The 14,998-nt window shown below is 39.3% G+C and overlaps 1 protein-coding gene across 3 annotated transcripts in view; it reads right to left on the minus strand.

The window, feature by feature from the left end:
- Positions 1-14,998, minus strand: part of Nbas (NBAS subunit of NRZ tethering complex) — a 299,994-nt gene that overhangs the window by 202,606 nt on the left and 82,390 nt on the right. For all 3 annotated transcript variants that reach the window (XM_055625644.1, XM_055625653.1, XM_055625635.1), the window contains exons 22-23: positions 6,824-6,907; positions 3,606-3,759 (exon numbers count right to left, since the gene is read on the minus strand). In XM_055625644.1, the coding sequence (XP_055481619.1) occupies positions 3,606-3,759; positions 6,824-6,907 (238 nt within the window). The remainder of the gene's footprint in view (positions 1-3,605; positions 3,760-6,823; positions 6,908-14,998) is intronic.

Raw genomic sequence — 14,998 nt, forward strand, 5'->3', positions numbered from 1 at the left:
TAGGCAAGATTACTGACAACAGCAGCACCATATGGAATAGTGATTAGGGGCAAGCCAACAAACAGAAGCCACAGGACCATGATAAATAAGAACAAGAAAAATCTAAGCTATGATCAGAGCCCAGGAGGAAGAGTTTTCTGCAAAGAAAATAGTAGAATTTGGAGGTTCACTCATGTATACTATCGTATCATATGCAAATAGTGATACTTGGACTTCCTTTCCACACTGGCTCATACAGCTGATAAACACCTTTATCGAAGTAGCTGGATACAAAATTAACACACAAAAAAAAAAAAAGAAAAAAAAGAAAAGAAAAAACATCAGTAGCTCTCCTGTATACAAAAGACAAATGGGCTGAGAAAGAAATTAGGGAAACAACACCCTTCACGATAGTCACAAAGGACATAAAGTACCTGGGTGTAACTCTAACCAAGCAAGTCAAAGATTTGTATGAAAAAAAAAAAAAACTTCAAGTCTCTGAAGAAAAAAATTGAAGAAGATATCAGAAGATGGAAAGATCTCCCAGGCTCATGGCTTGGCAGGAATAACATAGTAAAAATGGCCACCTTACCAAAAGCAATCAACAGATTCAATGCAAGTCCCATCAAGTTACCAACACAATTATTTACAGACCTTGAAAGAAAAATTCTCAACTTTATTTGGAATAACAGGAAACCCAGAATTACTAAAACAATCCTCTACAATAAAAGACCTTCTGGAGGGATCTCCATCCCTGATCTCAAGCTGTACTATAGAGTAACAGTAATAAAAACTGCATGGTACTGACAGAGAAACAGTCTGGGGCATCAATGGAATCGAATAAAAGACCCAGAAATAAACCCACCCACTGATGGAAACCTGATCTTTGACAAAGATGCCAAAACCATACAATGGAAAAAGATGGCATCTTCAACAAATAGTGCTGGTCTACCTGGATGTCTACATGTAGAAAAATACAAACAGATCCACACTTATCACATTGCACAAAACTAACATCCAAGTGGATCAAAGACCTCAACATAAAACCAGACACACTAAATCTGTCAGAAGAAAAAGTAGGGAAGAACCTTGAGCTCATTGGCACAAGAGACAAATTCCTGAACAGAACACCATCAGCACAGGCTCTAAGATCAACAATCAATAAATGGGACCTCATGACTGAAAAGTTTCTGTAAAGCAAAGGACACTGTAGTCAGAACAAAACAACAGCCTAGGGATTGGGGAAGGATCTTCACCACCCCTATATCTGACAGAGAGCTAATATCCAGAATACATAAAGAACTCAAGAAGTTAAACAGCAACAAATCAATTAATCCAATTAAAAAGTGGGGTACAGGGCTAAACAGAGAATTCTCAATAGAGGAATATCAAATAGCAGAGAAACACTTAGAAATGATCAACATCCTTAGCCATCAGGGAAATGCAAATCAAAATGACATTGAGATTTCACCTTACACCCATCAGAATGGCTAAGATCAAGAACTCAAGTGACAACACACGCTGGAGAGGATGTGGAGAAAGGGGTACCCTCCTCCATTGCTGATAGGAATGTAAACTTGCTTCACAAGAACAACAGAACCAAAAAATCTGGGCCCACGGTTCTTTTCTGAGACTCCAACCAAGGACCATTCATGGAGATAACCTGGACCCCTGCACAGAGGTAGCCCATGGCAGCTCAGTCTCCAAATGGGCTCCCTAATAAGGAGCAGGGGCTGTCTCTGACATGAACTCAGTGGCTGGCTCTTTGATCACCTCCCCTGAGGGGGGAGCAGTCTGACCAGTCCACAGAGGAAGACTATGAAAGACAGTCCTGATGAGACCTGATAGGCTAGGATGTGATGGAAGGGGAGGAGGTCCTCCACTATCAGTGGACTGGGGAAGGAGTATGGGAGGAGATGAGGGAGGGAGGGAGGGAGAGAGGAAGAAAGGGCAGACTGGATGGGAACAAGGGTAGGGCTACAGCTGGTATACAAAGTAAATAAACTGTAATAAATTAAAAAATTATATTTAAAAAAATAAAAATAGTAAATATTTCAACAACCATGATGAGTAATACACAAAAGCTGCACAAGGAACATTTGGAACATCATTTGTGTTTGCTGTCTTCCCCAATGTTTCCTAGAGTAAACATGTTTAAAGTCAAGCTACAAAATGTCAAAGGAAAACAGACACCAATGCAACCAACAGGAATGCTCCACAAGCTGGAGCATTTTCTGGGTAAAATTTACCACCATGAACATTCCCTAGAGCAACAAAAAGGTTGTGCTGAAGGCGTTTATAGGCACTAAGGAAAAAGAAGTCCCATGTCAGTTAAACTCTAAAAATAAAGAAGATAAAATCAATGTCAATAGATATCACTTTGATTGCAGCACAAACGACATGACATGTCAGTACCTTACATGAAGCCAAAAAGATAAAAGTCATTATGAGTGCTGTTAAATAATGAAAGACAGGACAGGACATAGCCAACTAAATACAAAGTAACCCAAGTCCCTTTGCTTTATCATCATCCCTAGCTTCCTCAAGGGGATTTTCAATGTCTAAGAACTACTCTCTCTTAACAGAGTAGCTTCAGATGCATAGTAAACTAGGGAGAAAACAAAGTTTCCACATAGCTGCTAAAACTCCCACCTTATAGAGGAAGGCAGGAAGCCCCTATTACTGAAGACACAGAGCACAGAGGCGCTGAACTAGAACTGACCTGAAAGCCACCTCCCAGAGGAGCAGCTTTCATAGCAGCAGAAGGTGCCATGCAAGCTTCCAAAGGAAGGAAGGAAGCAACAGTCCTACCCAACTCTAAGGCCCATGTACCACAAGGACCAGCATGGCTCAGTAACCCTAACGGTGCAGTAGTGGCACACAGACATCAGAAGTAACCATGAGCTCTCTAAGTAGAATTAAGACGTGCTCAGCAGGAGGGAAATCATACCCTAGTACTGGAAACCTAGCCAACTACTCAGTGCTCGTGAAGTCATGGTTCTTACAAGAGAGCCTACAACTGCCAATTTACTAGACCAGCATAATCCTTAACAACACCAATTTGTCCTTACAGCCTCAGATAAATTTAGTTCTCACCCTCATCACAGACACTTACTCTGCAACAGAGGGAGACCACTACAGAAAACCACGACCAATAAAAATGCAGAGTTGTGAAGTCACGCATAAGCCTAATGAAAACAGAAAGCACTTGGAAGCAAGTTCCTGAAAAGGCACAGCCGCCCGTGTTTGCACACTGTAACTGGACAGTAACCAAACATTTCTTTCTATGTTGATGTAATCTGTTAAACTGACAAGGTAATACATCTACTAAAATATAGAGAAAAACAGAAACAGCACATACCATTGTTTATAGTTCACATTTTAAAGGCTGATTTTGAACAACTTCTCCTGCATGGGTTTGCTTTGTAAGAATCCAAGTTACAAAAGCTTCCGGGCAAAGGGCAAATGGACGGGAGCGCTAAGGAATACGCCGTTCACCCCTATGAATTACACCTGAGATTTCTGGCCAGCTATTCATGTATACTGCATGGATCCTTGGTCCTGAATCCTAAGGACCAAGCCCCGCCAACACCATGGAGCAGTGGTACGGTGCTCTCTCCCCTCACCTGCCCAGCATGGTGCTCTATCTCCTCTGCTCTGCTCTGATACCAATCCATCACCTTCTCCACCGTAAGCTGGGGTGTCCTGTACTGCAGGAGCTCAGGCTGTGCAGCATACAGGAACTCACTGTCATCTTGGAGGCTCGGTTCCACCACCATTCTGCAAGGCATGACAGGAACAATTAATAACTATCTGGAATGCTGCAGAAAATGAGAGACAGGGATAAAAAGAGAGCTAGTTAAAGAGAAGGGGTATCTGAGGGAGGGGGTATTTTCTCATGTGTATGTGCAAATTTGCAGGTTAATGGGACATTTGGGGAAATTTAACATTTTCTCACTGATTTCCCTGACTTCAAAATCCAGAATGGAAAATAAATCAAAACCACTATGTTACAACTTAACCAGGTAGGAAGCAACAAAAGCTGAAAAGCTTTTTACAGAATACACACAACTTGCTGCTTCTGCCAACCAACCAAATCAAAGCACCTACGCAGGTCAAGAGCCATGGGTAGGAACTGTTCTCAAAGGTTTACAGTTGGAACTTGAATTAAGAAATCTTGCTTTTAGTTTTCATGAAAATAAGAAATGCACTTCCTTGGTGTTGATAGGGCACTTTTACCAGGCCCCAGCAATATGTCACTAACTGCTCTTGCACAGCACATGCCTCGTGACAGCATTCCCTGTCACCTGTGAGGAGAAGACATCTTAGAGGAGCCTACTCAATGATCACAAACTATGAGAACTGTTTACACAGGGAACGGTGGGTGACTGCCTTCCAAAGGAAAGAGTAACAAAAGAATAAAAATGAACTCCAGCTTCTCGGAAGAACTTCCGGGTCTCAAGTGAGTTGATGTGACAGTAAAGGTGGCTGATTAGTGTGAGCACTAAACAGTTGAGAGCTTGGAGCTCAAAACCAAATCTGAGAACAATCTTATCAGCAATGTGAAAGTTGTGTAGGTAGTTTTAAAGTGCACATAGACCCCTTTTATTCATTAAAATAATGGAGATAATATTCAGCAAAATGCTGTGAAAACTTAAAAGTCCAGCACAAATCAGGTTCTTAATTTTATTTACACTCACTATTTTGTGTTGAGATTCTTAGCAGCTGATATCTGCTCAAGCCCTGAGCCCATAAATATTGGGGCCATTTATCACATGCCTGAGACCACTTACTGTGCATTAACTCCTGTTGCAGGAGAGCTCCATATGCGTGAGTCCTTTGCTCCACCCCTCTCCCAGTGTGATTACCATGCTTACCAGAGATTTCTCCCCAGCACTGCACACAATGCCCATGCCAGCCATTCTGGAATCTATTAAATCTGCCTCATTGCAGCAAGACAAATAGCCAGCAGCAATTTTGAGTTCAGCCTTCCCTCACAATCCCCTCACATCCTTTGATAGGAATAAACAGCATTCTCCAGGAAGCTCACTTGCCTTTCATTCTAACCATAGAGTCAGGATTCTTCTCATCTATTCTGAATGTTCCTTTTCAGCAGTCCTTGCTAAAACATCCTGCTCCATGAAACATTAAACACAGGCACTCCCAGCTCTCTACTCAGTAAGCAATCGATCTCTATTCCACCCCTTCAATGCCATCACACTATATTCCAGGTCATTTTGATTTTTAATTCCTTTCATGAAATATCTTTATCTTTAAAAGAATATATCTTTATTATATTTAAAAGAATATATTCTTGATATTCTAGAATCTCGGAGTGAAATGCTTTAAAGAATATTCAATATGAAAACTCAAAATCTAAAAAAAAAAAACTCAAAATCTTCAAATTATAATTATTCTTAAATTTTTCTCCTCTATCATCTATGTCATCTTTTTAGTGCCTATAAAGTGTTTATTAAATATATTATATCCTAGCTCTGTATACTTATTCTAATTTCTAAGGAAATGCCTTGATACTAACGAGTCTATCTTAGACTCGTAATTTTTGTATACTATTCTATCTCTGAATTCCTGTAAGCAAGTTCTCTTAGTCCTGTTCCTATTTTATACAGTCCTGTGGTATATAAAGTAGGTTCTTTTAAGATTTTCTGCTTTTCCTTTGACAACTTCATACACACCTCTAATGTATTCTGGTCACCTCCACACCTCTCTTATTCACACTCTACAAGTCCTTTACCACATCCACACCTTTGTGACCCACTGAGTATACAAGGCCCATCTTTGTGGCTGGGGGGTAGTTATTTCCTGGAACATGGTGGCTATGGTTTATTTGTTTATTTATTTTATTTGTATAAGTTACAGTAACTTATCTCCTGGATTACATTAGTTGTAATTTTGAAATGTTCTCTTTTTCTGCATGATATCTCTTTTTCATTGTTGTTGTTCCACTATCAATATATTTTCCTCTTCATTTCGTTCCATCTAGCAGAATCTATCCTCAGATGTCCAGAAAGCTCTATGGATGTGACAGGACCTGTTCATTTGTTAGCTACACTGTGTCCAGGTAGTGACCAAACTTTTGAAGACCATACCTCAGGATCTAGAGGTGACTTCATTTCTCCAAAGGTGGGGGGGGGACCAACAACCCTACAAACTTCTACATGAAGGAGATGGGGTAGAAATGTGAAAGTTTCCTAAGAGCTTGGGTCTTCAGAGAAACATTTCACCATCTTTTCCAGACATCCAGTAACATGGAAGATTGGTAACTCAAATGGCAGTCTGCAGGCACAAAGGATAAATATCTTGTCTCATGGAAGGAAAGTGAAGGAGGAGGACAAGTGAAGGGTCCTTTTTCTATTTCTAATGAGTGGAGAATATAGGCATTCAAATGTACCCCCTACTGCATGTCCTCCCCACAGCTCACTATATGCATCCCCCATATGTTGCACTTGACACCTCCATATTCTTAGGTTGTCCTAAGTACAGTCTTAGGAAACTGAAAAACAAAATTTAACTAAGAATAAAATTGCATATACACTGTGATTATAACTATAAAAATATATCTGCTCATTTGGTAGATTGGAAGACAATATCTTAAAGTAAGGAGTTGTAATATCATTGCTTAAACAGTTCCCTTTTAACATTTGGTATTTTCTCAATATTTTTTTAATATATTCCAGGCACTAGTATTATTTTAAAACGCCTCAAAAATAATCTGGATTAGGAAACACTCCCAAGGAGGCCCACATGGCTCAGTTTTTCATAGGGCCACCTATTTACCCATAGCACAAAGAAATGAAGACCCCTGGTGCTGGTTCACACTTGCCTGCATTCCAACTGCTCGCACCAATCTTCAGCTCGGTGTTTATGCTCAGCCCAAGGAAGGATCATCAAGGAATCACCGTTCCAACTAAAAGGGGAAAAAAAGAAGAAAGAAAAAGAAAAGCACAGCTTTTAAAAAACAAAGTACCAGAGCTTCACTGTCCAGCCCACAGATCTGCCTGCCTTACCAAGGAGGCCTGTAGGATACAGAAACGTACAGGTAGACCCCTTGCCACCAATCCCCTGCCTACCATGTCCCCCTGGGGCATACCCTGCAGAGGTGAGGTGAGTGCTGTCCCCTGACCTCAACTGTCAGGCCCACTGCTCTATCTACTCACCCGAGAAACCCTGCCAATACCAGAATTATCCAGGGTAGACCCCTCCCATGAATCCTCTGCCTGCCAAGTCCCCATAAAGTAAAGCAAACAAAGATAAACTGCACCATTCCTCTGTGCCGCATTTCCTGGCCAACAATGCTGCCTGCATACCCAGTGGCCAGCCAGCACCAGGAAAAATCAGGTGGCTAAAGGCCAGCGTAAGAACGCAATAACAAGAGCCAAGGCAATATGGTACCACCAGAGCCCAGCTAAACTACTACAGCAAGCCCTGGATGTTCTAACACAGCCAAACCACAAGAAGATGACCTTATATCTAACCTTGTAAAGATGATAGAGGCATTTAAAGAGGAAGTGGATAAATCTCTTAAAGAAATACAGGAAAATACAATCAAACCTCAAGCAAACATCGTCAACAGAAAAGACATGGAAAAGAAAATCTTATGCATAGAAGATACAACTGAAGAAATCAATTCATTGATCAAAGAAAGTGTTAAATCTAAAAAGTTTCTGACATAAAACATCCAAGAAATCTGGGACACTATGGAAAAAACAAATCTAAGAATAATAGGAATACAAGAAGGAAATGACTCCCAGCTCCAAGGCCCAAAAAACACTCCCTGCAAAATCATGAAGAAAATTTCCCAACCTGAAGAATGAGATGCCTATAAACATACAAGAAGCTTACCTCATTCAGAAAGGCAAACGGGATGGACATAGGAAGAGGGAGAAAACAGGGAACAGGACAAAAGCCTACCACAGAGGGCCTCTGAAAGACTCTACCCATCAGGGTATCACAGCAGAGGCTGAGGCTCATAGCCAAACTTTGGGCAGAGTGTAGAGAATCTTATGAAAAAAGAGGGAGATAGAAAGACCTGGAGGGGACAGGAACTCCACAAGGAGAGCAACAGAACCAAAATATCTGGGCCCTGGGGTCTTTTCTGAGACCGATATTCCAAACAAGGACCATGCATGGAGATAACCTAGAACCCCTGCATAGATATAGCCCATGGCAGCTCAGTGTCCAAGTGAGTTCCCTAATAATGGGAACAGGGATTGTCTCTGTAATGAACTAAGTGACCTGCTCTTTGATCACCTCCCCCTGAGGGGGGTGCAGCCTTATCAGGCCACAGAGGAAGACAATGCAGCCACTCCTGAGGAGACCTGATAGACCAGGATCAGATAGAAGGGGAAAAGGACCTCCCCTATCAGTGGACTGGGGGAGGAGCATTGGTGGAGAAGAGGAGGGAGGGTGGGATTGAGAGGGACTGAGGGTGGGAGCTACAGTTGGGATACAAACTGAATAAATTATAATTAATAAAAATAAATAATTTTTTAAATGTTTAAAAAAGGAAGCTTATAGAACACCAAACAGATTGGAGCAGAAAAAAAAAATCCTCCTGCCACATAATAATCAAAAAACTAAATATAAAGAACAAAGAAAAGAAAAAGGCCACGTAACATATAGAGGCAGACTGATCAGAATTATACCTGACTTCTCAACAGAGACTCTAAAAACCTGTGCAAATGTCCTGTGGACTCTAAGAGACCACATAGGTCAACCCAGATACTATATCCAGCAAACTTCTAATCAGCACATAAAGAGAAAACAAGATATGCCATGATAAAACCAAATTTAAACACTATCTATCCACAAACACACCCCTACGAAAGATACTGGGTAGAAAACTTCAATAAAATGAAGAGTTCAAAGATGAGTGTGTGTTTACTCACAAGTCTAAAAAATAACCAAGATCCTACACTTCATGTTTCGTGCCAGCCCAGTCTTCTGTTCATACTCCAGCCACCTATCCCAGTGCTACTAACTGAGATTCCAGTAACTTTGGAAATAGTCTGTCTGTGTCATCCTAGTACAGCAGCTCAAAGTTCCATGGGCATATATGAAATAAGGCAACTGATGCTAATTTAATTTTATTTTATTTATTATTATTAATTTCAATTTAAATAGCCACATATGACTAGATGCTGTCACAAATCCCCAGAACGCATGTAAAGCTGGAAGGAAAGAACTCACACTACACAATTGTCCACTGATCTCCACACACATATGTGCATCCCCACACAGGCACACACACATACAAATAATATATTAAAAAAAATAAATTTAAAGGAAAACAGAGGTGACTACAACCTGTTAATATAGAGAACAGCTTTCTGTAAATCAAGAGTCAGAAAACAGAAGCAGTGTAGGGCTTTAAACATTATCTGCAGAGTTCCTTTTAGCTCTAAGAACCACAGATCCATCGGGGGAAAAAATCCAAACATCCTTAATTAAGAATGAAGACAAAACTTTAAAAAGAAAAAAAGTCTTGAATTACCTGATTTATGCAGTTCAGTAAAACATGGGGGGGGGGGTTGTTTTGCATTTTTTCAGACTATGAACTTTCATAAAATGTATCACAGAACCACAGAAAGAACTGAATGTTCTTACGTTAAGTTCTGAAACATGCTCTACACAAGAAACACTCCATAAGCAATGGGAAAGTACATTGGTAAAGTGATTAGTCTTTATATGAAAAGGAACAGGAAAGCACCAGAGGGTATGGCAGTAGAGGTGGAGCTGATGAGGTTGGGAAAGGAACAGTGGTGGCTCATTAATCAACATCATCCTGCCACCAGATATAGCTGGAACAAATTAGCCAGAGTCTAAGTCCCCCAACTACTAAATTGATCAGATGTTTTGCTAAAAGTACAGCTTTTCAACCAGCATATAATAGACAGGTAAACCAAGTGCTGGAGACATACTATGAATGTGTTTATGCTCAGATTATTAAATTTTGGAATGATTCTGATGCTGACACAGGGCAAAAGCCATAGTATTATTTATTTATCACCAAATAGACCATTTTATTCCCTTTCGTGTCAGAAATTTTTATTGCAAACTGCTGGAATGAAAAGATAACATTTCTTGATAACATTTTGGAGGGAGATGACAATAATGCCCACACTCTACCAACTGAACAACAAATTAGTGCAATGAATCGAGAAAGGGGAGAAAAAATACATCTCAGTAGCTATTATAACTTTTGCAATCAAATCAGACACAGTTCCTTAAGCTACACAAAATGTTTCAAACAGAATTTCAGGGAAAAATGTATCACAAACTGCTATTTGTATTTCCTACAGTGTATAGATAGACCCAAGAGTTCTTCCTACAATGATTAGTGATGGCAGGGTCCTCAGCCAGCAACCTGAATATGCAAAGAACTCTAGAAAATTCTCTGACACTTTTATGGGTCTTTTCAAATGAAATGAGTAAAAAATCCATTAAAATAATAAAAATAAGTTCTAACCAGATGCCTATGCTGAAAAGGTGGACCTAGGGAGCCCTATTAGTAATGATGTGCTTACTTTACTATCAAACCACAGCTAGCTCTCCTCATCATTGACAGCAATGACCAGCAATACTCCTAACATTTGCTGAGCTCTTACTATGGCCCAAACAGTATACAATGCTTTTAATTAATGTCTGATACCTCCACTCAGTCCTACCAATATAGCAAAGCCAGCAGTATTGTTTTCCTTACCTTCCAGTGATCTATGTATGTATATTTAATAAATTGCTAGTCTAGGAAATTAATTTATACCACACATGCCTAAAATTTCAGATCTGATCACCAATGCTTACACAATAAAAAGCAAAAGCCAAGTATGGCTACAGGCCCATCACATACAAGCCTCAGGCAGTAGCATCTTGAATTCAAAGCTATCAGTGAACACACAGTGCATTCTAGGTGATCCCAGGCTATATAGTGAGATTCTGTCTCAAAGGAAAAAATCCAAAGAAAATAGCTTTGATTTCCTGCAGTTGTTACTACAATTTATTTTATAATCCCTTTTAGAAGATCATGGTACTAGTTAAAAGAGAAGTTATTAACTTTACCTCAAAAAATAACATCTAAGAAATGGAAGGTTTCTTCCCAAAGCAGAATTAAGACTCCTTCAAGCCAGGTTTAAGGATTAATCCCACATGTCAACTTTAAGTCTAGGGTAACTGGAAGACAGGCTTCTCAGGATATTTGGGGAATTACCTCTATTTGGTTAACTCGGGTGGGAAGACCCAGCCACTGAGGGTGGCACCATTCCCTGGGCTGGTACAGTGGATCTTAAGAAAAAGAGGAAATGAACTGAGCACAAGCATTCATCAATCATTTTCTGCTTCCTGATAGTGCATTCAACATGACCAGCTGCTTCAAGTTCCTGCAACCTTGACTTTTCAGCCAAGATGGGTGAACTACGAATTAAACCACAAATATAACTACGAATTAAAAGCCAAAATAAACCATTTCTCCCATAGGTTGCTTTTATCAGAGTGTTTTACCACAGCAACTCAAAAAAAAAAAAAAAAAAAAAAAAAAACTATGACAGCAGGGTTTTTATTTATTTTGTCTACTGCTATATCCTTAGCAACTAAAACTGTACCTGGCATTTAGCAGACTCTAAAAAAATGTGCTTCCTGGGTTAAATAATTAACAGAACAATAAAGATTTAAAATGTGCTCTCATGGATAATATAAAAGGTGAGAACTATAATATAGCAGCAGAAGTGAATAGTCTATTCATAATAACAGATATGTCAGTGAGTTATACCCACATAACACAGACTTATAGATCAGAATGAGGTGGGGAATGACATTCTAATCCTCTTGTTATGCTGATGGAAGGCAAAGCTACACAGCTGGCTCAGAATGCTTGCAGACACAAGTGCTTGGAGTATTTGTAGTGACTTTAAAGACAGGTGGGCATTTCACTATATGTCACATGGGGAGGGAAGGACAAGAATAGATTCATCTCTAAAACTCGCTGCTATAGTTCAGATGTAAAAGCCCACATAGGCTCATGCATTGGTACATTTGGGGTCCAGCTGATGGCAGCTGCTTATGGAAAACACAGAATCCTTTTGGAGGTAGGGACTGCTGGAAAAAAAAAGTGGGTGGTCCATCTCTGTCTTTTTCTGTGTGTCTCTGTCTCCCCTCTACTCCTTGCTTTCTTCTTCCTCAATGATAAGACTAGATACTGCACATTTCTCCCTTCTCACTATAATGGACTGTATCCTCTCAGAAGCCAGAACAAATCTTCCTCTGTACAGTATTTCTAGTCAATCTTCTGTCACAGTGATGAGGAAAGCAACACTCCAGCCATTCTTCACAACTCAAAACAACTTACTCATGCACAAGATAAACATGATGAAATTTAAGGAAAGTTAGAGAAAAACCTTTCCTCTAAAATACTAACCATGTAAGTCACCCGCCAACAAGTTATATAAAATTACTGTTCACAAACCACTAGAAATCCTTCTGCTGCTACCCAGAACTATAGAAAGCTCAGCTAATCATGAAGCCTTTAAGCCAAGCTCTAGAAACACAAAGCTGCATGTACATATGCCTTCTGTTTCATCTTATTCTTTTCACAATCCATTTGAAGTCCAAAATCTAAATGACTCATCCCTACTTAAAAAAAAAAAAAAAAAATACAACTAGTAAACTAAAATTTTCTCTTTAGAAAGCAATGGCAGCTTTTGTTTGACTTTAGGATTCTTTGTATTAAAGCCTTGTTCATATGTTTTTTCTGAATAATTAACTATGCTGGTTTCATTTGAAGGTAGCATTTATCCGTCAGCAGGGAAGGAATGAATATAATAAGTTCTATTGTACTCAACAACCCTTTCACCAAATACTTCTTGCACTAAATATAAATGTTTTATTTTGAGCAAACTGGATGAAGAACAGACTTCCAAAAGTTCTTTTGTCCACAGTATATGCCTTGGAAACAAAGGCTGGGTAGACAGTGTACTGCTACTAATTGCTACCTCTTGTGCAAAGGTTTTAAGATGTAGAGTCTACTTATTTTTATTATTTAGCAAAAAAGAAAGTGTTCTAGTAAATAAAGCCTCCAAAATATTGGTAATTTGGGCCCACATATAACTACCTTGGGGTTACCATCACTAAACAAGTCAAGTTGATCATACACTCAGTGGGAAACCCAACACAAAGCCAGTTACCTACCACACATAGCACCAAGACAGAAAAAGACCTGCCCAAAGGCATAATTCCAAGTTTGGACTTGCAGAAGATTAAATTACATATAAATTACATATAAAGCTCTTAAATGGCTCCCAACACACAGTAAATGCTCAGTTCTAACCATTAAAAACATACTGTTTATTTTTCACACCAGCAAGAAGGTTGTTCCTAAGTAGTAAATATAAAACATATATGATTTTTGGTTAACATTACAAGGTCTACTGTATGATAAGATTTAACACCACTGTGATAATTTCCAAAAAGGCCTGGTCCTGCCCAGTGCTTAAAACCATGTTTTAAAATGAGGTTTTAATTTTGAAATGATTTGAATATTGCAGAATACTAGTTTGAAAAAAAAAAAATTATTACAGTTTAAGGAAAAGGCACAAAGTCCAATTGGATTTCCACTACAGAACTTCCCAAAATAGTCAGTTATATAATTAAGAGCATTCTATATAAGATGATTAATGTCAACAAAACAAGGAACAACAAATTGGTAAAGGTATCACTAGAATAAACTGGTATCTTCCACCATTACCACCTCAAGCAAAATGAAGAACTGGCCCTACTTACAAAAAAAAAAAAAAAAAAAAAAGGTTCCTCAGCCTCACTGTGAGCAAGTGCCTCACTGTGACCTCTTTAGTCTCACTGTGTGCAACTGCTTCACTGTGAGTTCCTCAGCCTCACTGGGAGTACCTCGGCCTCACAGGAGCAACTGCCACACTGGGAGCACCGAACCTTCACTGTGAGCACCTGAGTCTCAATGTATCCTCCCCAGGCTCACTGTGTCCTCCCCAGGCTCAATGTGTCCTCCCCAGGCTCGCTGTGAGCTCTTTAACCTCTCTGCGAGGAACTGCCTAACTGTATGCTCCCCGGGCTCACTGTGTGCCTCACGATGAGCACCTCAGCCTCACTGGGAGCAACCGCCTTATTGTGAGCACTGTCACCATCCCCTGAGCAGCACAGAAGTCCCTGGAAATGGAGTTTCCAAGAATAACCAGGGTAAGCAGGATCAACCCCACTAAAGTCTGAACAAGAAAGGTCTGCAATTTGTAATACAGCGCACCACCATCTCTCCACATTGATCAGCAGCTCATAAGCCCACTCTATATATGCTATGGGCTTTTTCCACCGTTTTCATGCACAGTATCCAAAATTTTAGGATTAAATGAAATTAATACAAACTGAATCAAAACAGCTTAATGCATGTTTTAATAACAAATATGAATTTGATTCCTGATAGCATTTTTCTTATTACAAATGCACTACTTAAACAGACTTGCCTATATCAAAAACTGAAGAAAGTGTCTCCCAGGGTTATTTATATGTTAATTAAATATAGTAGAATAAAGACAAACTGCTGTTACTGACAAATATTTACATATTAATGAAATCTTGACTAGCAAAGACACTGTGTGAACAAAAAGAATTATAGGAACCATTTTCCTGAGGCAATTCAGCCATTCAAAATATGGAATACTCTAAGGTTTGAGTGTTCTACAACCATTGCTAAGGTCACTCCAATTTATAAGAAAATGAATAATGAAAGAAAACTCTTATCTCCATGAAAAGTCTAATTTTGTTGCAATCAATAACACTGAGTCTATTAACTCCATCTTTTTAGGGGAAAACATCAGCTTAAAAATAAACAAGGAAGTTGGGAGGTACTTTCACAAACAACCATAGCTATGAATAAAGTAGCTTTAAACTAAGTCACATTACAACTATTTGGCAATAGTTACATCCACTATAGAAAGTAATGCAAATATAATTAATTGTTAATTCCAATTTTTGAAACTGG

Source organism: Psammomys obesus, unplaced genomic scaffold (genome assembly GCF_907164565.1).
Source record: "Psammomys obesus unplaced genomic scaffold, mPsaObe1.curated_primary_1811, whole genome shotgun sequence".
Classification (NCBI taxonomy): Eukaryota; Metazoa; Chordata; class Mammalia; order Rodentia; family Muridae; genus Psammomys; species Psammomys obesus.